A 24,986-nucleotide genomic window follows, 5' to 3' on the forward strand; every position below is an offset into this window, starting at 1 on the left:
AAGGTAAATTTGCAGAGCGTTAAAAGCTGACAGAATTACGGAGGCTGTGCGGCCCCGCGATCCGCGGAGGAAGGAGCCCGGGCAGAGCCCTCGGGGCAGCAGGGCAGGCAGTCAGAGTCATCCCTGGGACTGACACCGCCTGAGAACAGACACGGCTTCCCAGAGCAATTCCATGTCTGACCGTGAAGTCAGGGCTGGCTCTGAACACAACGCTCAGCATAGGAAATGAAATAGTCATTGCCTCAATTCAATCACATTATGTTCAAAACGGAAAAGGACAGTCTGGGAAATGCAGTGAGAGCGGTAGGAGACTGGCTTCCTGAAATAGTGTTCTTAATAATGGTGTGTGAAAGGAGAAAATCACCAAGCACATCTCAGCAGGAATAGAAACAGAACCGACAAAACCTCCACACTACACAGGAGTCAGGAGAGGGGAGGATGAATGGAAACTTGTGAAGTTTACTGGATAGCTCCTATCAAGAGACAAGGTATCTGTGTCCCCTACCAAAGCTCACATATCCCTGCAAGCTGCACCACAGCTTTGTAACATGGTACAGAACACTCATCCCTCTTCCCAGAGAGAACCCAGATAGATAATCTTTTATGGTGACATCCGAGATGTAAACACCAGTCACCTTCCCCCAGATGGAAAGAGGAGTGAAAAACAGTGATGCTGTTTATCAACACAGACTCTTCTCCTATTGAAAGTCTCTTAAGGCTGCAAAACATTCACTGATACTGAACACATCTCTCCTACCCGACTCTGGTGTCCTGCATCTCATCACATGCTAAGGAAGGCATCTGGTGCCACTAAACAGACACATGCCATGGGTTTTGGTGATGAACACCACCACTGTACAGGAATAATGCACCTGTCAAACTGTGGAACGCCACAGGCAGCACACACACGCTGTTTGCTCACAGGTGATTCCACGCTCAAGTGAGAGTTTGGGTACCACCAGTACGGCCACATCGTGTTAACACAAGTGAGCCACAAAGGCCCCCACCCCCAGTGTTTTTATGTTCTCCAGCTGGGGAAGACAGCAGGATCATAAACTGAGAAGCAGAAAGGTGCCTGTCAGGTGCTCCTGCGTCAGTGCCATTTACATTCAGCACCAGTCGCACCCTTGTCCAACCCATACACACTTGACTCATCAGTGCACACATGGCCTGCCCCTATTTTTAGGTTCTGTCCTCTTTCCTACAGATGCACAAGCATAATGCCAATAGCACTCATAGCCATTTCCCTGGAATTTCTGATCACGTCCCATGCCAAGGAAACACCATCTCCACAGACAATTTGTGAAAGCAGCAAAGGCTTCTGCAGAGGGCAAACACACATGCCTTCCATTGGGAATCTGTACTAAAATGCCTTTATAATTTGTTATGCATCTGCCATGAGATCATCTCTGCCTTTCAGTTTGGCCTTCAGTTCTTCAAGCCTCATTTGCCTTTTTTTTTCCTTAAAATAATCTCTCTACAGAGAGTGAATGAAAAGTGGGGACAAATGGCTATAAAAGCACACAATGGCTTCTGAGAACTGAGTTTTATATAGAAAACAGAAAAGGCTGCCAAGTTTATCAGCAGAGATCAGAATCACATGAGAGTGCTTCCTTTATGAGAAAAAGGTTTGCTTTGAAAAGAAAGAATACCACTATTCTGATTAACTAGAAAAAATGCAAGAACATCAGCAGCTGGTGTCAACTGTCCATTTGTAAAAGATCTAATTCATCCATGGTGTGAAATAAGGAAAACTCAGAATAAAACAAGCATCTCTGTATAGTTCAGAAGAGGGTGCACAGTCCTTCATGGCACAGCAGACACTGATGAAGGAAGGAGCCCTTCAGAGGATGGCACAGAACATGCTGCTTTCAAACTCCTTCTCTGCCCATTCCTAGACGTGGCTCAATTCAGTCCTAGAAGCAGGAGCATGGTGGGGATGGTCTCACAACCCTTCCAAATCATTACCAGGATTGCTCCCTGATCCCAAAGGCCAGTACCTGTGTTGTGCTCAAAAAAATAGTGATTTTTGTCACTGAAAACAAAGTTCACATATAGAGTGATTTTGACTTTAAGAAATTTGTGCATGGGAATTATTTATCTAAACTTAGATGAGATGGAAATTCCTTGTTCTTTTCCTAGGGTGTCCTTGGAGTATGGCTGTTAACTCTATCTCTCTAGCAGTGGTTATTCCAGCTGGAATCATGAACTGTGCTTTAACAATGCAGTGCAAAGGAACTCTGTGTTCCACTGAGTTAATTAAAAAGAATTTTAAAATCCTTGTCAATATTTTGTGACTACATTCCTCGAAAATCTTCCCTCAAGACTACGTAACTGTCAGTAGGGCAAGGATTTTAAGCAGGGAAATTAAAGCAAACAGAGAAGTCAGGGATTTGTGTATTTATTCAATTGATAGAATCAACTCACATTAGTTTTTACCTTGGCTAGCTAAGCTAACATTTGTTCTCTAACAGTAAATGAGAAGATGTAGCTGGTCCTTTAAATAACAGTGTAATTTGCTCCCTTTGGAGCACTGCGCATCAAGGCAGAGGCTTCGGATAAGTCATGGTTAGTATAATTATTCAGTCTTTTTCCCTGAAGGGCCTCTGCAATGCAGTGGTCCTCTTACCTTTTTTTTCCCCTCCCTTTTAGCAATGCCCTAGTTTGTTCACTGCTGCAGTCCCCCTCCCTTCCACCATCACCACAGCACAGCATAACAACCTCTAATTGAGAGCTGGGCTGCTAACCAAGAGCACCTAGAGGAACTGCAGGGACACCAGGGACAGCACTCACAGCCACCTTCTCAGCCCCTCCGAGTTCAGCAGCACTGAGGGAAGCGTCAAACAAGGGATTCAAAATCTACCCACTTGGCATGCCAGCCCTAGAGACACTGCTAACAGCTGAGTATCAATCACCATCACACACCATCAGCTGCACTCCACAGGCAGCAGGAGGCCTCAGCAGCAGATGAAAAGCACCTATAGACTCTTACAATCCACACAAGTCAAGCAAATTCGATTCTGATGCCAAACACAAGACTTTGTGCACCTCCTTGTTAAGAGCCAGTTCTATTTCTGTTTGCAACCACATCACAAACTTCTCTTCACTCTGCAATACCCACAGTGGTCTCAGTGCTCTGTGTCTCTATGCTGCTCTTTGGAAGTTGTACCATCCCAACTTCTTTAGCATGTCCCCCTTGTACATTCCTCATTATCTCCCAATTTTCTGCTTAAATAATCACACATTTTTCTACAGAAGCTCAAGTTTCAGAGTTCTCAGGAAAGATAATTCCAGGGTAAATGCTTCTGTCCATCTAGAAACTGGGCAGTATAATCAGCTTTCTATTCAGACAAAAAAACCCACCCCTTTGTCACCTATAAAAGGCACCAACATTTTGTTCACATCAACAGAACTAATAAGACTTTTCACTGAGAGGACTTTAATTAAACATTGCCACAACCCTTTCTGTCAGGACAAACTTGCCCTGCTCCATCCCTCCCCACCAGGAGCTGCTCTGTCATTCACAGTTCTACATTTGGTCGGATTTCTGAAGGAATATCCCACACTTCTTACCGTCCAAGGACAGCCAGTCATGCTGGGAGGAAGGCAGGGTTGGCAGAGCTCTGGCTTTATATTCAAATACCACAGAATTGGAGATGATCTGATTGTTGAAGGCAACTTGCAAAGTCACAAGCCCAGTGTCATGAGCTAAAAGAAAAGTACATGTTGTAAGACAGAGAACTCCCTGCAAAAACCCCCAGCTAGGAATTCTCCTGCAGATACCCCATGTGTAAGTACTGAGCTGAAGGCAGGTGAAGAGATGGGGTGCTGAACAGTATTTTTGTGACTAGAAATTCAAAAGTTCAAAATACCAGTTGGTATATTCAAACATGGAGATTCTAAGCTTAAGAGACATCTAATGGGTTGTTCTGGCAAAAGGCATAATCACTTGTGTTTTTAAAGACTGAGCAGTCTCACTGCATTTCCAGGGAAAAGCTGAGGCCTAGCAATGAAATAAGTTATTCTGCATCCACTTAAAGTCATATACTGAGGGCCATATTGCTGAAAATCTCAGTGGGGATTGTTAGAGGTGTTCTCATGCTGTAAGCGGCAAAAAGCAAAATGTAGGCAAAGGGAGTCTGCAGAGCAGTGAGTACATGCTGAATAACAGCTACTCTTTAATCTGCTCTTTCAAAATAAAAGAAATGCTTAGAATTATTTTAAATTATTTCAAATAATTATTTTAAAGTTAATTCAGAGACTCTGAATAGTACTTGTTGTAATGTATCAGGATGCCAAATTGCTGTTTTCACACTAAATTGGTCAAAGAAAAAGGAAGATCTTCTAGACGCCTATGCACTTCTGTAGGTGTATATGACATGATGAGGCTCTGACACCACCAGAGGTGAGAGCAGTCTCCTTACCTGGGCAGTAGCAGCGCAGTACCCCTGGCTGAATTAAAGATGCAGGCACTGAGATCTGATCAAACAGACAGCTGTAATTATTGCTGGCTTCCTGCCACGGGCCGGTAATCAGGACTTTTACTCCTCCCTGTGAGGAAAAAAAAATGGAAAAGACCCGAGAATGAGAGGAGAGGCCACGGCGGGGCGGAGCCGCAGCCCCTTCCCCGCGGCCGTGCTGCCCCCTGGCGGCCGCCAACGGAACGACACGGGCGGGACAGGCGGGGACAGCCCGGGGACAGCCGGGGACAGGCCGGGACAGCCCGGGGACAGCCGGGGACAGGCCGGGACAGGCCGGGACAGGCCGGGACAGCCGGGGACAGGCCGGGGACAGGCCGGGACAGCCCGGGGACACAGAGCCGCTCCCCGCCCGGGGACACGGAGACACCCGGGGCCGTTCTCAGCCCGGTGCTGCTCTCAGCCCGTGGCCGTTCCCAGCCCGTGGCCGTTCCCAGCCCGGTGCCGTTCTCAGCCTGGTGCCGCTCCCCGCCCCCTGCGGCCCTCCCGGTACCGGCCCGGGCCTGCCGAGCTCTCCCCGCCCGCCGCCGCTCGGGAAGGCCGGGAATGCCCGGCCCCGGCCCCGGCCCCATGGCCCCGAACACCGGACAGCTCCGCACTGCGGGACAGCGAGACCGGCCTGGGCAGTGACTGCACAGCTCCCGACAGACACAACAGTGCTCCAAGGCCGGGCCTATGAAAACAAACCCTCCTTTTTTTAAAAAATTCAAAATAACCTTCTTTTCCCATTAGTGGCTCAAACAGTCTCTGTCCCCACTCATTGCTTCACATCAGCAAAGTCTGTGCTGCTGCCATTCTCAGCTTATGGGGCATATGACTGATTTTGGAAGTCAGTGAGATGGAGGGAAATGCTGAGCTCATTAAGGCTGTGCAGGCCTTGAATTATTCTACTAGGAACATCAGTGACATATTTAAGGAACAGCTCCAGTTTGCAAACTCTGCTGCTCTACCGGGCCTGGGTAGCACCATGAAGCCATCATGTGGGAAAGACCTGGCTTTGAATGAAACAATGCCTTTTTGTTCAGATGCTTCCTAAGTGAAGAAAGGACCCTGTCAGGATAATGAAGTGCTTAATTAAAAGTACACTCAGACATGTAAGCGGCCTTGAATGCTCTGACTTGGAGAGAAATATTTTAAAAGCCTTTTCAAACCTTTAACAAAACAGATCCCTTATTAACAAAGCACCTAAAGATAAAGCAATAAACATGAGTGAGTAAAAGCCCTGGACTGACTTACCTCAGGGTAAGACCATTCAGGTGAATAATCTGTCACCATGAACAGGCGCCCGCTCTGCTGCAGCAAGCCCAGAGTGCCTTGAGCTGCAGCTGCCGAGACCACCTCGGCCACGTGCATGTACGCCATGGTGCTGGCCCCGTTCTCCGTGCTGCTCAGCTGCATGTTGGCTTGCTGGGGGCTGCAGCAAGGAATGCACATCTCGGCCTGGTTGTAGGTCGCTCTGTTACTGTCTTCGGGCTGAGACAGTCCAGCACTGTCGCCCGACACCAGCTGGTGTCCGTACAGAGCGTTGCTCCCACCTTCTACCGATATGAAATCGTTTATTAGATCAGAAAACTGGTTGCTGAAGGAGATGTCAAAGTGGTCTAAGTTAAGCTCCATGTTGGAGGAGTTATTTAAGCTAGGATGGGCCACAGGATAGAGTCCTTGTACCATGTTTCCTTGGAGGATAGGGAGGTTGTTTCCGTTCCTGATACCCCCGTTGGCCTCAGGCTGCAAGTAGTGTTCTGTGTTGCAGGCTTGAAGATCCCCTGATTTAAGTAGATTTTCATTTCCTTCTGCCTGCTGGGAGGTCTCCATGGGAACTTCAGCTTCTGCAGTCATAGCCTGGAAGTTTGCTTGGAACTGCATGAGCTGGAGAGAAGAGGTGGACTCTATTCTGGTTTCCACTGTGCCATTACAGTTGGAAGTGGTTTGGGACGAGGGCTCTGTTTTCACACTGGAGATTCCTAACGTGTTCACAAATGAGCTACCTGTGTCATTCAAATTGTTGTGAGTGTTTTGCTCAAGGGGAAGAGGTTTGCTGGCATCCTGCAGAAAGAAGCTGGGGGAAGGGGTCTGATGGACGTGAGGGCTCTGGACGGTCTGATTGAAGCTGGAAGAATAGTCCTTGTTGGAGTCAATGGCACTGAAGTCCATCTGCTCCAGGGTGGTACTTGGGCTCAGACCTCCTCCAGATGGAAGTAGACCTGAACCAGTACTGAGTGTGAGAGTGTTAGATGCAGAAGTGGAGGAAAATGCTTCTTTGGACATCTGTTGTTCAAAAGATGTGTCCTCAGTTTTAATTTCTTTTGTGAGGGTTGTATTGAAGTTGAAGCTACGTTCTGTTGTGGGTGACTGCCTTATGTTGGTATTGATGCTTTCACTTTTAATACCTCCTCCACCATAAGTCTGCCCTTGCTTGGGATTGTTAAGAAAACAGTCTGGGTCAAAATTCATGGTGGTTTCTGGAATTTTCCTATTTCCTTCTAAAGTTGTGGAGAGCACAAGTTCCTCAGAGACAGTGCTGGGCAGCATCGACAAGGTCTCTGAACTGCCAGTTGTTGGAAAAGCAAACTTGTGTCCATCTGAACTCACAGCAAGTACCAGTCCTTGTGCAGCTGCATCTGAGGACAGAAGGTGTTGGTTTGGGCCAGACGTGGGTGACATGGTGTACACAGCTTCACTGGTGACTTCTGACATAAACACGGTGGCACTTTGTGACAAACTTCCCATAACTGATGCTACAGCCATACTGGACACACCAGTGACAGCTGGGCTATCTGCCATATCGGGGTCACTGTTTAACCCACTGCTGATGGACACAGGAGAATTCTGGGTTGTGTCAGGGACCTCCACCTGGTTGGTGGAAGAAACCTCAGTGCTGTTTTGATGGAGCAACACTGGTTTTGCCACTTTGCCGTTCCTCTTCTCTCGGCTGGAGGCCTTGCCGTGACTGTGCTCATTCTTGCCTTCAGAGACATCGTTATTTTGTACCTCTGAATGGGTGCTGTACCCACCTGTCCTTGGTTCAACCTTTGGTGATATGATGCGGTGTTTGGCACTGTTACACTTGTGATGCACACTGCTTCCTGCCCCTGTGCCAGAAAACAAAGTATTTGCTGTTCAGTAAATTCAAAAATTAGGACAATGTATCTCATGGCTGTGGCAAGGGACAGCTATGCTTGTGCATAGATGTGTGAGAGTGAGTGAGTACACACATGAGAGAGCAGGAGAGGCCTTGGAAATAAAACAAATTTCTCACCAGTGCCAGAGTACAGGTCCTGTCTAATGCACAGATCCACTGCATGCAATGACAGCAACCTCATAACAGGCACATGGACACTACTACCCTCCCCACATGCATCACCTGCCCCCTTCCCCCCTGCCCCGATCAGGCAGAGGGGAATTGGCATCTGTGACAAGCTTCAGAGTTATTTAAATGTGCCTAATCTCAGTGCAAGGTCTGCAGAGCAAGTGCTGCTGTTATCAGCTGTGGCACAGGGCCCTGTTCCATCTCCCCCACGGACAAGACCTCAGCCTCTGGAACACAAATGCTCGGGTCTCTCTGCTGGGTGACGTCAGAAAGTTTGACAACCACTCTTGGGGCATAGATGCTGACCAGTAATCTGGAGGTGACAGATGCCACATCATGCCCCTGTCCCTGGCATCACCCTGCTGCTTAGATTGTAGCCCACATCTTCCTGTCATCACTGTGTCTTGCAGTTGTCAATCAAATTATTAAAGAAATAACCCATTAGCCATACAAAGCATTCTTGCCCTCCCATAAGGATGGTGATGTGTTTCTCTGACTCTCAGCCATTCCTGTGCTGACAGACACATTGTGCTCTGAGAACACACAGTACACACAGCACTGGAGCTGCTGAAGAATATTCAAGCAGAGGCCACCAGAAGAAAATCTTCCATGAATTAAAACAGACAGCACCTTTACTGGCCTCTAAAGGTAACATCACCTGCATTCCTGAGAGCTTGTGATCAGGCAGGATGAAATAAACAGTTCTGTCTGCAAAGGCACCAGAGTCACAAACTCTGGTGCAGGGACTGCTTTTGCTGTTTAAAGAACAGCAGCCCATGAATTTTTGATGTTTCTTTCCTTAATTGATTAATTTTCCCTAGAATGAGGTAAGAACATTAATTACAGAACTGCAGAATGACTGAAGCAGGGGGAGAAGCCTCCTCACTATAGCTCATGGCTACAATTACAAATGCCATCTTCTGGGCAACATAAAGCATCCATGTAGCCATTGCAATTTGCTAAATCTTTTGTTGCTTGCCCTTGAAGGGGAACTTCTATATTATGTGTTCAAGATTTGAATGAGGTCACTTAAAGTAGTTCAAGATAGTGCTTTTGAGACTAAATACAATATTAAATCTCTCTATTCTCCTAGGTATAGAAATGAACAGGAACAAGGGAAAGGCTTTCATGCTGCTGTATTTGTGGATGACAGTAAGGGATTGGGAATGTGTGTGTCAATGTGCAAGCCAGTTACAAAACAAAGCAATACTGTTATGTTAAAAACCACTGAGCAGACTTAGCACAAGACAAAACATCAAAGGGAAGAATAAAAGGATTCATGTTCAGATCTGCAAGCCTGGATCAAATGCTGAGCCTTAAGGGGTGAATTTTAATCCAAACTCAGGTATTTCAGAGGTCATCATTCTTATTTAAGCCTTGATTGTATAATGCAACTGCTCAAGAAAAGAAGAAAAAAATAAACCCTTTGAAGCACTGACAACTTTCCTTTATAAGTTTTGCTAAAGACTAGTTAATGTGTCATATACTCTATTTGACCAAAGTGCTAGAAAGGAGCAGCTACAAAGCAGATGAGTTGGAAAGTGAATCATTTAGCCTCCCACTGTCTGTGGGAAATGCTAACACTAAGGATGCTGTTTCTTGCTGCTGTAGTGTCATCCAAAACAAGGTCATCTCCTTTAACAGGAAAGAGATCTGTATTTTCATGATACCTAAATGAGACCTGTCTTATCTCAGTGATACCTTGCAGTTAACCACCTGAGCACTTCTCCAAAAAAGTGAACTGCAGGCCAAGGAATTCATAGGGTGAAGTTGGAAGAACATTAGATTTTGAGGCTTTGGTAACAGAATTTTCACATGTAGAAGAGAATACATCTTTTTGAGCAGCTCATGCAGTATGGACTGCATTTATTAGAAAGCATTGACATTTTCTCCAGAAGTTCCAGCTGCATCTTTTTATGCTCGAAACTTCTCCTGTCTCCAAGTTCATCGTGTCCCAGTGTTTCATGAGACAGCATTTTTATCACCTCAGTACTACAAACTCTGCTCCCAGACTGGATGAAGCTGAGTCACTCTGTGCCCTCCCAAGGTACTCACCCAAGGTACCAGTGCAGAGACAGTTGTGTGTCCGAGGCTGGGGCTTGGTCTGGTGGCTATCGAGGATCTGCTGCACGAGCTGTTCCACTGAGAACCCTGAACTGCTGTTGCCATTGCTGCATGTCCACTTGATGCCATGAACTGCAAAGAAAACAGTAAAATTTCTCATCATAAACTGCATAATCATGCCAAAACTATCAAAAGCCACTCCAAATTACCAGCAGAAATCCATTCCTGCTGCTTTATGTCAGAACTGAAAGGAGACCTGTAAAAAGGAAGAGTAATGGATACTGGTTTACTATTCTCTGCTCCTTGGTATCAACAGGCTTCCAAAGGCAATTCCTGAATTAGGTATATATAGAGGAAAAACTCCTCAGTGGAGTATCTGGCTCTATTTCAGTCTTCTGCTAACAGAGACTCTGCACCTGCAATGACCCTCTGTAGTGCTGGCAGCCTTCACTGAAAACCCAAAAACAACAAAAGACTTGGTTCCATTGGAGTAAAGCAATACAATTCCAAAGAGTGTTTTGGAATCTTTTTCTGTCTAATATGAAAACAAAATCAGCTTTATAGTAAAATCAGCAGCCAAAAATACACCAGAGTAACAGCAAATGCAAACTTTCTGCCAGGTCTTCATTGTCAGATCCCGGGTAGCAGCACTGAAGGCTGACTCATTTTTTTGGGAGTGACTAACAGACACTGTGTGAGTTCCTCCTCAGACTTGGATGACCTTTTAGTAATTTGGGAAGACGGACAGGTGGGTGATGTTACAGAACACATTGCAAACTGAAGCCCTTTTCTTGGGAACTCTCTGGGCCTGTTAGCTATTTAAATAAGAATGCCAGACTGCATGCAGATACATGATTTGAATAAAGACTCCCTCTCAGAATATTTTAGTTGCAGAATTTCCTATAACAGTGATATTTGCAACCTGACTTACAATGGAAATGGCACTTACAAAATATTTTATCCATAACAACTGACTCAAAGCATCTTCTGTCTCCTTTAATGTCTCTGTGAGCAATATGTATTTGCATATTATTTATTTATCCTTTAAATGCACCACAGCTCATGTGCAGATTTTGGAAAGTGCTGATAAGTGACAACAACATTTCCAAGGTGTCCTCATGCCTGGCAGCTCCTTTTCAGCAGTGTCTTTGGCATAGTCTATCAAGGCACATTCTTTGCATGTTGTGTTGTAAAATCCTTAAACCAAACACACAAAATCAAAGCTGAAAGTCCCATGGATTTAGGCTTTGTAGTAAAGACACAGATCCCTGCGTGGTGAAGGGATGAAATCCTGGCAACAGCAGGTTGGGCTGATGCTCCTGTACAGCCAGAGGCTGGGGCACAAGCCAAAAGCAGCATTGTGCAAGGAGATCAGAAGCAAATGAAGGGATGTTTGTGACATCTAATGACTGTGGTCACAGGGGCAGCATATCCTGTGAACAGTCTCCTGTTCTCCTCTTTGATGCTGCTCACTGAGTGTGTCACACACATCTGGTGGAGCAGAACTCCTGGATCTCCTCTGTGAAGCAGTTTTATTGCTTTTCTTGTGACCTGTTGCTGTATTGCCTCATCATCCGCTAATGTCACTTTGCCTAACAGCATCTCATCTTGGTCTAGTTTTATACTGCAGAATTCACATTGCTATTGGCCAGGCTGGAAAACCTGCAGAAATACTGTAAATCAGGTTTATAAGTATTCTTCCCCATATCACTATTTAAAGTGCTGCAGATAGTTTTGTAATAAGTCCCTCTATGTTTGTTTGATGACCACATTTATTGTTATCGTACCCAACAGATTTTGCTTTCTAGTACATTCACAGTTTTGGATTTCCTCTTAACACTCGGTGTCTGTTATTACATCTAAGTTAGACACGCTTGCCACTTCACTACCTCTGCTCACATTCATTTTATTATTTAAGATATATTGTTCTGTCACCAGTGATATTATGTCTAACGAGTGATGTTCAAACAGCAATTTTAACAAAAGATACATTGTCAGTGAGATTAGAATGCAGTCAAGTATTCTGGATCATTCAGCTATACAACACAAAGTTGCTGAACTGTAATTATTATTGAGAAACTTTGCATTAAGTAATTTCTGGTTACTTCAGAAACACTCTGCTAAAGAAGTGAGCTGGTGTCCGTGTTGCTGGGTACAGAAAGCCTGTTTTACAGCTTTGCATCCTGTTTTACAGGATGGCAGCACTGCTCCCTACTGCTGCTAAATCCTGGGATGAGCAGCACATCGTGGGGGCAAGTCTGGAAAGTGAATCATGGCTCGGGGTTTGTGTATTCATGATGATGGTTCTTAAGTCTGAATCAAGCTGTGAGCTAGGAGCTAAGGCATAATGGACAGCTTTATAGCTGGGTACTTAGAGAACCATGCCTATTATTTTCAGGTCCTTCCAGCATAGCAAAGTCCTGTTGAGGATCAATTGCTGCAGAGGAAAGGTCCTTCTCTAGCCTTGACCCAGCTGATCCTAAAGGGCTCTGGCTCCAGCTTCTGTCCACGTGGTGCCACTTTTTTTCAGTACTTATGTTCCCCATATGCTGTGAAGGTTATAAAATAAAAAGCCAGTGAAGGGTGACAGATTGCAAAAAAAGAATGTCTGGATGCTTAATGCAAATTATCCACTATGTTGGCACATCCAATATGCAGATTTTCTTCCTCCCTCTTTTAAAGAAAGACTCCTGTGCCTGGTGAATTGTTAGTACTGAATACCAAACACTATCAAGATGGCTTTTAACATGTCACGCTTGGCTTCCTGACACATAATGAATCAGCAGGAAAGGAGATTTCTATAGGGAAGAAAGTGCATTATGAAAGGAAGGCTAATAAAAAGCATACACACATACTCTTTCTGCTTCTTAGTGGTTCAAGAAGTGAAACCACTGTAGAACTATGTTTGATTAAATATAGCCATAATATACGAACACAAAAGGGGGAAAAAAAAAGTCTGAAGCTTAACAGAAATTCTGGAAAGGATTTTAATCCGGATTCCTGTTCAGACTCCCACTGCATTTCTTGATAATTTAAAATGAAAGCTGTGAACTGCTTCAACACTTTTCTTTTCAGTGATAGCACAGAGGGGTCTAAAAGCTGCTGCATTACAGCAGCAACACATTCCTCCTGCCACACACCCTCTGCACAGTGCCTGCAGCACGAGGCAGTGCAGCCAGACAGTTACTGGTGCAGCACTGGGTGCTCAAAGGAGAGAAGTGAGGCTGGAGGAAGGTCCACAACTCAGTGCTAATGCTGCTCCAATCTCTTTTCATGAGCTTGGGCTCTCACCTTTCTTCTCTTTTGAAGAAAAGGCAATAAAAAATTACTTTATGATAGTGCCCAGCAGCTCCTCGTTCATTAGCACTGCCAGGACTTTGACCACCATGAGCGAAGGAATGAAAGATGATCTGAATTACCAGCAAAAAGGCTGCTCAGAATCCAAGGGAAACTTGCACATATGAAACATATGACTGTCCAAGTTTCTTACACCACCTTGGCTATTTCTGCCTTCTGCTGCTGGTGGTGGTGCTCAGTCCTCCACAATTTCCAGGCCTGCAGTCCTCCTGTCTTGCAGGTCTCCTCCCCATCACCTGAATTATACCTCAGTGTCTCATCATCACTCTAGACCTAACACCATCAACAGCTATTTCCCTGTTTCTCTCCCTGTGGTTTCTCTACCCTAAGCAAAACTTGTCCCTAAAATACCCTCCTTTCAGTCTGATCATTTCACCCTTTCTGAATGCTCTTAGACATTTATCTTTGCCACTTGAAGCATTTTACACTTCCTGGTTTTATTCCAAAGACCTTGCTCTTCCATACACCCCCCTAGAACACACCTTACACATACATGTACATGTGCAGTACATGATGAAGCCATTCCCTGTACCCTCTGTGTGGCTCCTCTGCCTCAGTTTGGTCTTTTGTTACTTGAGTAACAACAATAAGATCTCCCATATGAAACTGTTAAGTTGGATAGAGTGATAGAGCTAAAACATCTAGAATCATCAATGTCATGTTTCTGTTTGGCTCTCCCTCCCAATGTACCTTGTCTGCTGCAAGCCCTGGTGTCAGAAGTCCTGCCCTCAGCTACCCCTGACCCACACAAAGTGCTTTAAAAATCCCCAAAGTGCTGCTCAGAGCGTGAGCAGGTCCTTTGTCCAAGTGCCCATTCCTGCCTTGCTGCCCACATCCTGCTCCACCAAGTGTTGACACTGAGAGGTGTTTCCATGGCGATGGTCAGTTGGAAATGGCAGCCTTGTCCCTTCAATTTCCATTGCCTTTCTGTTGACAGAAGTAAAGGCCCTGCTCTGATTTCTCAGTTTGGCTGAAGGATATTTCCATTAGATTTATCCTTTCATACTCAGACGCCCACACACAGTTTAGCTTTGATTTTCCAGCCTTCCTTTTCCACTCGTTACTGGCTGTGAAGGACGGGTTTACCTGAGCCTCACTGCTGGGGACAGCAGTGACACCCCCTGAATGTTAATGTCCTGCACGGACTCATACGCAGGCAAAATACCTTGCTCAGAGCTGTTCTTTAAAGAGATGTCTGCCTTCCAAAACAACACCTTTCCTGGAAGGTTTGCTCCATGCAGAGGGATGCTCACAGGCACTGGGCAGACACGCTGCCCAATGTCCCTTGGAGGGGACCAGCAGGACGAGACGCGGCTGTTTGAAGCCGCTTAGAGCCGCGCTCCTGCCCCTGCTGACAGAGCAGTGAAGCCCAAGCTGCCCGCACATGGAGGAGCAGAGCGGACTCCACCCGTCCCGTGTGGTCCTCGCCCTCCTCCGGCTGCGGCTCAAGGGCATCATCCCCATCCTCCTCCTCCTCCTCCTCCTCCTGCACAGAGCACGGGAACGGCGCCCGGCGGCCGCCAGGTGGCGCCAGCGGATAAGGAACGGGCGGCGGGACCGGGACCGGGACCGGGATCAGCACCGGGAGCGTGTCCCCGTCCCACACGGAGCCCGGCAAGGCCTCTCCATTTCTCTAGTGTTATTTTTTTTTTCCCTCCAGGTTTTTTTCTTTTTGTCTGTTTGCTTTGGGGTTTTTTTAGCAAAGATATTGCTTGGCGTATTTGGGGGAAAAAATTCCTCATAAGCACGGCTTGCACAGAGAGAGGGCCGTGAGCCTCTCCCAAGGCTCCCATCCTTCTCCCCACGGCTCCTCCAGGGGATCCCAGCTCTCCTTCCCCAGGTTTTCACATCTCAGTGGTGGCACTGCCAGGGAGATGTGGACTGACACCTTTGCAGATGCTCAGGACTGAGTCTGCCAGTCACTACAGCCAAGGAGATAAAATACTAATGAAGAACAGGAAACAAAGGCTGGTGGGCCCGTAGCCTCCTCAGAGAGGTCCAGCAATTGCTGCATCTGGTTTAATACCCAAGTTTTAAGGGGGTGAGGAAAATATTTGGTTTAGGTTTCCTCAAGTTAGTTTCCATTATTGATAATGGTGGGTTCCTACTGGATTGCTGTCAGCACCCTGTGGGATTCTTTCACTTTGGTGTCTCCAAACACAGCTGAAAGGCACCAGATAAAACACAGTTCCTAATTTTGTTCTTTTGGCAAACTAGGACTGTCCATAGTAGGTAAAACTGGACCACAAGGGCAACTGTTTCCCTACAGAGTGGCCCATTTAGGCACAGGATCAAGCCTCCTCTGGGGACTTAAAGACCATTGCAGATCTCAGAGGGAGAAAAGTGTATTCTTGCATGGGACTCCTTCTTAGAGCTGCACACCTGCAGCAGTGAGGGGGTTGGGGGAAGATGAGGAGCTGAGCTGGTGGCTGATGAACAGGAGGCTGATGATGGCCACACAGATAATATGAATGGGCCACTCCAAGTCCAAGTGGTGGGTGAGAAGCTGTAAGAACCTATCTAGCACCTTCTACCGTTCTCTTTTTAATAAAAACCCAGACTAGTGCAGTAAAACTGGATGTCAGCAATACTAAACCCAATGTCTTTTTAAAGAATCCACATTGCTTTCTACGCGGTCAGCTGAGCTAAGCTGGCAAGCTTCAGTTTCCATTGAGGGGCACTTTGGAGCTCAGACAAACTGCTTGGGGAATTGTAAAATTCATCCCATATAGCATTTTTGTACAACTGATCTTTTAAGATGAAATATAACCCCAATCCTTAAACAGAGTTATTGAAATTGAATAGAAATTCAAGCCAAGATAAAACTCCCCAACAATTCAATTCTTCAAACTGCATTAATGCCAATTGCTGCTATTTGAGTTTTGTTCTGAGCTACAGGCGTTGGATGCTTTCTCTAGTGATGACAACACAGGGATGCAGGTTGGGGCCACCTCCAGGAGGCCTGATGGCTTCACTGACACAGAATTAGGGATTCTGGGAAAAGGCAAGAGCAGCCCATGCCCGTTGACTGATGGGCACACGTGGAAATTCCAGCTTGCCCAGCTGTGGCTGTGTGCAGGCAGCACAAACAGGAGCCCGCAGTTCCTACACAGCAGAGAAATGCAAAAAGCTTTTCCTCTGAAAGGAAGATAGCTCTTAATTATAGTGGACCTGGAACAAGGATTGCAACGTAGCACCAGCTGTGAGCTTGTAAGTCATACTTTGCCAGCTGAAGGATGAGAGAGCCAAAAGGGGATGATTTGGAGAAACCCTCAACATGAGCTGGCCCACAATTTGCTGATCATATGGAGTTTATATACAGAATTCTGCTGTGATGGATTCTGCCACTGTATTTGCTTTAACCACCAGATGCCTCTAAGGACATCTGCTAATCTGTTCAGAGAAATCTCAAAGCAAGACTGTAATGGGGCACAAGGAGGGGGGGGAATTGAAAGCTACGCCAAATTGACGCTCATTCTTCACACCAGGCATCCTGAAATGACTTACAGGTGCCTCGGACAACATTCCTGCAGAATTTCCATGTATTATAGCTATTCACTTTACACAAATGTACCCAAAATTTGCATTCACACCAAAGCAACACACACACGGCAACCGTTTTGATTGAGACACCTAGTTGAGATGCTCCCAACTGTTGGAATATGCCAGGTTTGGCACCAGTGGAGGTGTCACAGCCTTCCCTGGGCTCCCTGACCTTGCTGACACCTCTGAGACAAGGGGTCTCATCTCCAGGCCTGCAAGGAGAAAGGAATCATCTTGTGGAAGGTCAGGAATGTGGATGAGCTTCCACACTCACACACTTCAGTCTTTAGGACTGCCCAACTGAGGTGTGACAAGCCAACAGTGATGGTCCCAGAGAGGACAATCAGGAGGTCATGGATGTTCCAGTGTGAAGGCAGGTGGCAAAAAGATTCAGAACTAAAGCAAAAAACCAAAGCCATGAAAGCTGAAGTCAGGCTGATTAATTAATTATTTACAGTCTCAACTCAGCTGGAGGTGTTGAGAAAACCTCAAATCCTTAGAGCATCTGCAGCATTTACCTTTCATGGATGTTCAGATGGGTTCATTTCAGTCTCTTAATTAGTTCACACACCAGCTATGTTAGAACAAGTTAATGCTGTTTCCACAACAGAGCTCTCAGAGCTCTATGGCCACTCCAAAAAGGTGGGGTTTTAATCCATAACCACCAGTGCAAGCACAGTCACAGAATGAGCAAACATCACTCCTGCAGCCAGCCAAGAAGCTCTTTCTGGGTTCAGAGGTCTCCCTCAGGAGCAGGGCAGAAGCCACCTCTCAGTACCCAGACTTCAGTGCCCTGCTCTGCTCACAGGGGTGACAAGGCTGGCACCAGGAGCTGCTGCCTCTCCCTGATGCTGCTGAAGACTTGCTGGAGGCCTGGACTGACTTTGGGAGGATGCAGCATGGAAGGAAAAGGGAGCTGAGCGAATTATGGATGCAAGAAATGTAAACAAACCCCCTGATCATCCCAGCCAGGGTCTCTCTGCATTTCAGGAAAAACAGTTTGATGTATTTGTCTGGCTTGGACTCCAGGACCGATGCTGCTCACCCTGCCAGCCATCTGCCACATTGCCTTTAGTTCTGCAGGCACACATGGCCCAGAGAACATGCTCCCACACCACTGACTTGTCTATCAGTTATTCTGATAGAAAAACTTTAATACCTGACAGAGGTCAACAGTTTTAACACCTGACTCCAGCCCAGGCTGAGTAGGACTTAAACAAACAGCACTTGTCAGTGAGTCAAGAGCTGGACACTGCCACCAACCTCTGACCAGGAGGAAGTGTTTTCCCCAAAGTCAGAACTAGTATGAGCTTCTCTCCCTTAATCCTGAATGACATCAGTGGTCTGAAATGGGAACCTACCTGCAGGTACAGAGGCTTTGGACCTCCACCCACACCCTGGCTGTAATCATCACTAACTTGTCTTAAATGAGAAATTCTCATGGAAAACAGCAACCAAGAAGACAAAACCCTCAACAAAACCCCTACACAGCTTCCAAGTCCAGAGGAATAAAACACAACAAACCCCAACAGAGAACAGGTAAAAGGGTGAGACTGTCACTGCACCAGTGACACCATGCACAACGCCTTGATTAAGCCATTGACAAATCTGCTTTAGGGCAGAGAAATTTGGAAACATCAGGCAATCAAACTGTGAAGTCTGTGAAAGAATGTGATTAATGCAAAAATGTGATGAAACTAATGTGCTTGGCTCCAGAATTTCATGGCACACCCTATAACTGGAACCAAATCTGATGGCTTCTTGGCGAGCAGTGCCCCTCTGTGTTCCCCGAACACGGTTATCTGTGTCCTCTTTGTTTTCTAGGTCTGATCAGAATCCAAAGCTTTTATTGTAGCTACATTTCTAAGGATGTGTTTCCCAGGATATGTACCCATAAACAGAGACGTGTACGTGCATATATACTCTGAATAATTGTGCAGAATTTCACTTTTCCCTCCTGAGACATAAAAGAGCCAAGTGTTATTAAATTTACGGCGAGTTCGTTGTAGTTTTCACATAATTTTCTTGATGCACTGCAGATTTTTTAACAGCCTGCTGCTTCCTTTCCTGTTTAATGTTAAGGTACTTGTCCAGTCTCAGCTACACCAACATCCTGGATTTCTGTCTAAGTTAATCAGCCCCAGGGGCAAATGTGTCATTTTCTCTATCCTCCTCAGCCCTCCAGCTTTGTGTGGAAAAGGAATACATGGGCCTGCACAGTTCAGGATGCAACAAAGGACTGCAAACTCAGATTACCAACGCTGCAGTCAGCACCAGGCTGATCTTTCACGGATGGCAGAGACAGAGGATGCACTCCATGGCTGAGACCTCCAATTACAGGAGCCTGGGCATGACACCAGCATCCAGGCAGGGCCAGGGGGCAGGGACAGAAGCAGACCTGGTACCAAACTCACATTTGGTATTGTGGCTTTTGCAGTTCATTTTCTCTTGGCTATAGACCCACTTTGTGTCTAATTTTTCTTTCATTGCAAAAAGACGTTTGTGTGCACATTGGAATGTGCTCTCCAGGGCAAGACATACAATATAACTGTGATGCAAAGGAAAATATTATACACCAAGGCAGATGCAGAGGGGTTCAAAGAACTGCCTGTCTGAGGGCAAACCTCCCCATCACTCTGCACACCTAAGCAGCCTTCTCAAGCTGCACAGTTCAAAACTGTAGGAGATTTTGCTCAACTCAAAACACTGAGTTCCATGGGGCCACCTGTAAGCTACAGCAACCCATTGTGACCTGACAGTGACCACCCAAACATGGAGTGCCCTTGGGGGAATGCAGGTGCCTACAAACAGCCCTAGAACATGTAAGAACACAGGCACAATTTTCCCCAGTGTGCAGAGGAGACCTCTTTGGGGACAGTCTGGGCAGCTCTCATACCATGCATATCCCAGAAGTGTTGTACATTGGAAAGAAAGCTTTATATTGTGCAGATGCAAGATGAGTTTGATGGACAAATGACTGCTTCACAGGATGGTTGTTGGCTGTGAGAGACACTTGGCTCTAAATATACAGCAAAGAAGCAAAACCAGCTCTAGATACTCACACATGGGTTTGAGCTGCCCGATGAGCTCCTCTTTTGTCCACTTTGCCCATTCCTTCTTGTCGGTGTTGATGGAGCACAGGATGGGCCCGCACGGTTTCCCGCAGTCCTCGATGGCCGGGACGTTCAGGTAGTGCACCAACACAATGTCTGGGTTCTGCAGGGACAGCACACCAAGAGTTATGTTGATGGGGCCACCACTCTGCATTTAACTTCCTGATTAAAACTGTGACAGCAAGTATCATGATCAGACCCCAGACTGTACAGGATTTCTGCGAGATAAGAGCTGCTCTTTAGAAGAGGTGGCAGTTTGCACATTGTCTTCCTCCACTCTGAGGGCCCTCTGCTTTCAACTCTCCTGCTCCACTGGTATGCTCAGCATGAACCTCTTTTCCAACCCTTACAACACCAAATACTTGCAATAGCCCTGTGAACACCACTGACAATGAACACCAGGTGATATGCTTTGGTTTAAGGGACCTTTTCTTTGTTTGAGACAATGCTTCCATCAGTTCTGGTTCACATCAGTGTTTTTTGAATATACAGAAAGTCACCTGAGAACATCAGGAACAGCTACACTCTCCATACAGTGACAGAAGGCAGGAGGGAAGAGCCGAGGAGGCTCACAAACAGTATTACAGAGCCCCCCAAACATGGGCTCTTTACAGACAAGCCTGTAACTCCTTGTCTTTTGAAGATGTTTGCAAACTGCAGAAGGTCGGGACTGGAAAAGCCCTTTGCAGGACAGCGGCAGGAGGACAGAAAGGTGCTGGCTTTCTGCAGGCTGACCCCACAGCTGACCCCACAGCTGATCCCACAGCTGATCCTGCAGGCTGACCCCACAGCTGACCCCACAGCTGATCCTGCAGGCTGATCCCTCTCCCCTCTCCCTTCCCGCAGGGCTGAGGGGGAGGACCCTGCTCTGACGCACTGCGGTGCTGTCCCACCGACACCTGGAGCAGGAGCTGAGCTCTGTGTTACCACCCTGCGAGTAAATGAATCATCTTAACAACAGCAGCAGCAACAACTCCGCCAGTTCCCCAACAGCGTCCCAGGGAGATTGTTCAATAGATAATAACAAGATTGAGGAGATGATTTCTTTCCCTTAAGTCATTTACTCCTAAGTTCGCAAACTTTAATGACTGCTTTGGAATTATTTATAAAAATAAATAGGATAATGGTGTAATTAAAACTCTAATGTTTCATTAATGCTGTTAGAGCCCTGTTCCGAGGGGGAGCAGGAACACAACCCATCATCCACTTGCACAGGTTGTGCTGATGGGAGCACTTGCTTGTGAAACCAGGAGAGAGCTGGAGCAGGACACCTTCACTGAGGAGAGCTGTGGAGGGAATTCTTATGGGCAGAGCACAGCACTGAGGCCCAGTGTGCTGGGAGCTGCCCCTGGAGCAGCCCAGGGCAGGGGCAGGGTGGCACTGAGCACTGCTGGGTGTAGGGTGACCGTGACCCTCTCGTGCACCCCACACACAGGGAGCATCCTGCACATCCATCCCCAGGAACACGGGGGGCTGGTCATGTCTCCCACTCCTCCAGGCTGGGTAAGGAGGTGCTGGCAGTGAGGAGCCCACTGGTGCCCATGGACAGCAACATGAAAAGCAGATCAGCCCTGCAGAGCATCACCTCAGTAAACAGATACATCCCTCTGTCTGGAGGAGAGGCTCTTTTAGGGTAGGAAAATACGCAAGCAGGAACTTGAATTTTTCCCCTCTATGGATAGAACTGCAAGCAAGGGATTCTCAGTGAAGATTCTGTGAGAAAGCAGTATCAAATTCTTGCAGCCAGTGCTAAAAGAGTTGTACTGCACAGGGAAAAGGCAAAGAAACTTTGTAAGGAACAGCTAACAATTTATTTCAGAGCTGTTTGGGGAAGTGCTAAAGCAAAGAAAATTGCTGGCTCTTCTATTCCCAAGATTCTTCTGGGACAAACGACTGGACTTTTTGTGTTCAGCTGTATTCAAAATCTTCCTTTTCACAGGGCACATCTGCCCCAGACAGAGACAGCCAGAGGACACAAAACCATCACAACCTCCTGTTCTACAAAGGGGAGGTCTGAAACATCACAGTTCTCGTGCATAATTCAGAAGAGGTTCTGATAGTAAAAATGATTACCCACACACCCAAATAGTCTCCATCAGCTAATTTAACATAATTAGTGATCTAGATGATGAAGTAATAAAAAGTAATATGCTTCAGAGATTTCATGTAAATACACCTCTTGCTCCCAGGGAAGTTTCAAAGAAGGGAGCAAGGACACAGCACTGGGTGATGTGGCAGTTCTGCAGGTGCTTCTACCTTGCTCTCAGGTAAGCTGTGTTTTTCACAGCCTGGAAGTGCTGATTTGTCACCAAGCAGGTCAGGATTATGGGGCTTCCTGGCTTTAGATCCACAAGCAAGTGGACTTCAACAGTGGACTGGCACTAGAATTTATACTTTTTATATATAAAAGTACATAATATAAACACAAATGAAACAGGTTTGTTCCTTATGCCTACACCTCAGATTGACAAATCTCAGGAATGCCAAACTACTTGGTGAATTGAAATGTTTTGACACAAGGCTTTGCAAACCTCATAATTAGTAGCAAATCACTATTTGTGATGACCAGCCAGGAGAGCAGGAGAGATGTGAAAGAAAAAATACAAATGTAACTTCCACATAGGAAAGGTGTCAGGACAATGAACACACCAGGGCAGAAGCCCTTCACTGGGGTGGCAGGGGGGAGAAAGGGGAGCCCTGCACCGGGCTGCAGATGGTTCTGGAAACATTCCTGCTGCAAATCCACTCATCATTCCAGTGCCTGGAGCCTCAGCAGTTGCACTGCTTCCCCCACACACGAGTTGAAGGTGCTGCCATCTGTCCCTGACCTGGCCAAGGCTCCTTGTCTTCTCCTGCCTCCTCAGTGTGGCAGAGGAACTCCACTGCTGCTGGGGGGGTAAGCAAGAGAGGGTGCAACAAGTGGTTAAACACAAAAAATCGTTGGTTTTGATGAAGAAAAATGCAACTGCAACATCTGTCTGACTCTTGTTTGAAGCTTCATCAGCACTAAGTGGTCAATAAATCAGACTGGCACAGCGTTACATTTCTTCCATGGCTTCACCATTAATCTAATGCCAGTTCTCATGAAAAATGAAGGAGAAAAACTATGTGATGGTGAAAGTGTACACATTATCCAGAAGGTGATAGTGGCACATAGTGGTGCTGCAGCCCTCCATCCCAGTGGCTGGAGTGGCCTGGCAGCCTCCTCTGCTGCCCACCACACACCATGGAAATGACCTGACTAAAGCAGGGATTGTTTGTTCACCTGCCTGCTCCATGTGGGGATTTTTCACAGGAGCAGAAACACCAAACTGGAGCAGTTCTGGTATGTGTGGGGGGACATGGGCAGCCAGCAAAGGGCTGACCAATGCTGGGGTGAAGGAATGGTCAGTTCCTCCAAAGCTCCACGTTGGCTCAGCCACAGGGGGAACTCTCCTTTCAGCAACCACCTTTTGCTGCTTCTTCACTTCCCAGAGTCAGTCCCTTCCAAGGGGAAGTCTCCCTTCTCAGGGAGAATAATCACAAAACCCTCTGCCTTACCAAAGCATGCTAGTTTGGGTCTTTTCTATTTCTTTTTCTTTTAAAAGCAAAAATCAAAAAGCCATTTCTGGCCAGCTTCCAGCTGCTCTTCAGTTGCTCAGCCAAGGCAATCAGCTCAAGGCAAAATCTCACTGGCAGGGGCTCCCAAATCACCGATGACCACAGCTGAAGATAATTTTCTTTGGAAAAATACCTCTGAGCTGAAAGTTTTGCATATGTACTCCCTGCTGGAAGGATGAAAGGAAATAAATCATTTTCAGGGGTGATGAGCATCAGTGAATTTAATCTCAGCCAAGGAATTACCCCCAAATGCAGCCACTTGCCCCTGGCTGGCACTGGACATCTGTGTCAGTTCTGTGAAGCCCTACAGGTGGTGAAGCCTGTTCCAGCTCTAATGGCTACACCACGAAGCAGAAGAGAAGGAGGAGTGGAGCAAGACAAGTGAGATGCACAGGCAGCTCCTGTGCTCCTCTCCCTCCTTTTTCACCCCCAAAACTATAACATTTTTTTTCTTGTATGGCAGATATTTATTCTTGGGGTTTACTTTGTATTTCTCAAATAATCCAAAAGGCGGAAAAGGAAATCTCAGCTTTCTGGGAAGATAATTCACATCCACTGCTGAGGGGTGACAGGATTAATGTCTGACAGATTATCACCCCCCCAAAAAGATAATATAAAGAGATCCCATAAAAAGACAATATAAAGAGGTTTCTTTGGTTTTGAGGGGTTTCCATTACATGATGCTTCAGTACCCACAGGTAACTCAGGGACAGCTCCTGGGAGTGCCTGTGTATCATCTGTATGTTATCTAAAAATCAAACCAGTGAATGAAACTATTCCCAGACACATGGATGACAGAATCTTCTACTATTTATAGCAGTGTCTTTCTGGATGGTTTCCTCTGGATTTTCAAAGTTTTGAGAGCAGAGGCTGAGATACCTGAAGAAAAAGGCACAAATACATAACAGACACTGAAGTAATGGAATTTCTTCAGAGACTAAATACTAGCTTTGGGCGAGATTATTGGTTTGAATCCCAGCAATTTCTTTATCCTTGAACTAATTTCTAATTGAGGTCATGCTATGGAAGGCAACCTGGTGGCTGATGCCTTAGAATATATTAATCTTCCACACTAACTGTGAAAACAACAAAAAAAACCCCACTGCCTTTGAGCACACAGCCTACTGCCTTAATTTATCTAGAGCTGGGCATGTTTAATTAGGGAGAACGAGACAATTACCAGAGACATTGCATGGCCCTGGCACCCGAGCTGGAGCACTGGAGCACAGGGAAGAGAGTGAGACCCCAGAGCCAGACACAAAAGCAGCCGTGCTGCAGAGCAGGACTCCTTCTGCTGGAAAATCCCTTTGAGCTAGCACAGCACCTTGAATTAACCTTGTCCCCTATGGCTCCAGCTGACAAAAGAGCTGCTGGAACTTCTGGCCCTTCCTCAGGAAGAGAAGCTGCTTGGAGTCAGCCAGGCAGAGAGACACTGGGGCATGTGTGGTTTTAATTGCAGTTAAATCAGCATCCTGATACACACTCACTCAGGAACTTGTGCCAGTTGTCACTTCCCTGGGT

The 24,986-nt window shown here is 46.4% G+C and overlaps 1 protein-coding gene across 5 annotated transcripts in view; it reads right to left on the reverse strand.

Annotated features, from left to right (window-relative positions):
* CAMTA1 (calmodulin binding transcription activator 1) overlaps positions 1–24,986 on the reverse strand; it is a gene marked incomplete at its 5' end in the record, with an annotated part of 236,542 nt that overhangs the window by 36,533 nt on the left and 175,023 nt on the right. For all 5 annotated transcript variants that reach the window (XM_083876764.1, XM_083876765.1, XM_083876763.1 and 2 more), the window contains 5 exons: positions 3,574–3,708; positions 4,425–4,551; positions 5,715–7,570; positions 9,844–9,984; positions 19,815–19,968. In XM_083876764.1, coding sequence (XP_083732890.1) covers positions 3,574–3,708; positions 4,425–4,551; positions 5,715–7,570; positions 9,844–9,984; positions 19,815–19,968 — 2,413 coding nt within the window. The remainder of the gene's footprint in view (positions 1–3,573; positions 3,709–4,424; positions 4,552–5,714; positions 7,571–9,843; positions 9,985–19,814; positions 19,969–24,986) is intronic.

The sequence above is a fragment of the Zosterops lateralis genome, assembly GCF_965231275.1.
Source record: "Zosterops lateralis genome assembly, chromosome: 22".
NCBI lineage: Eukaryota > Metazoa > Chordata > Aves > Passeriformes > Zosteropidae > Zosterops > Zosterops lateralis.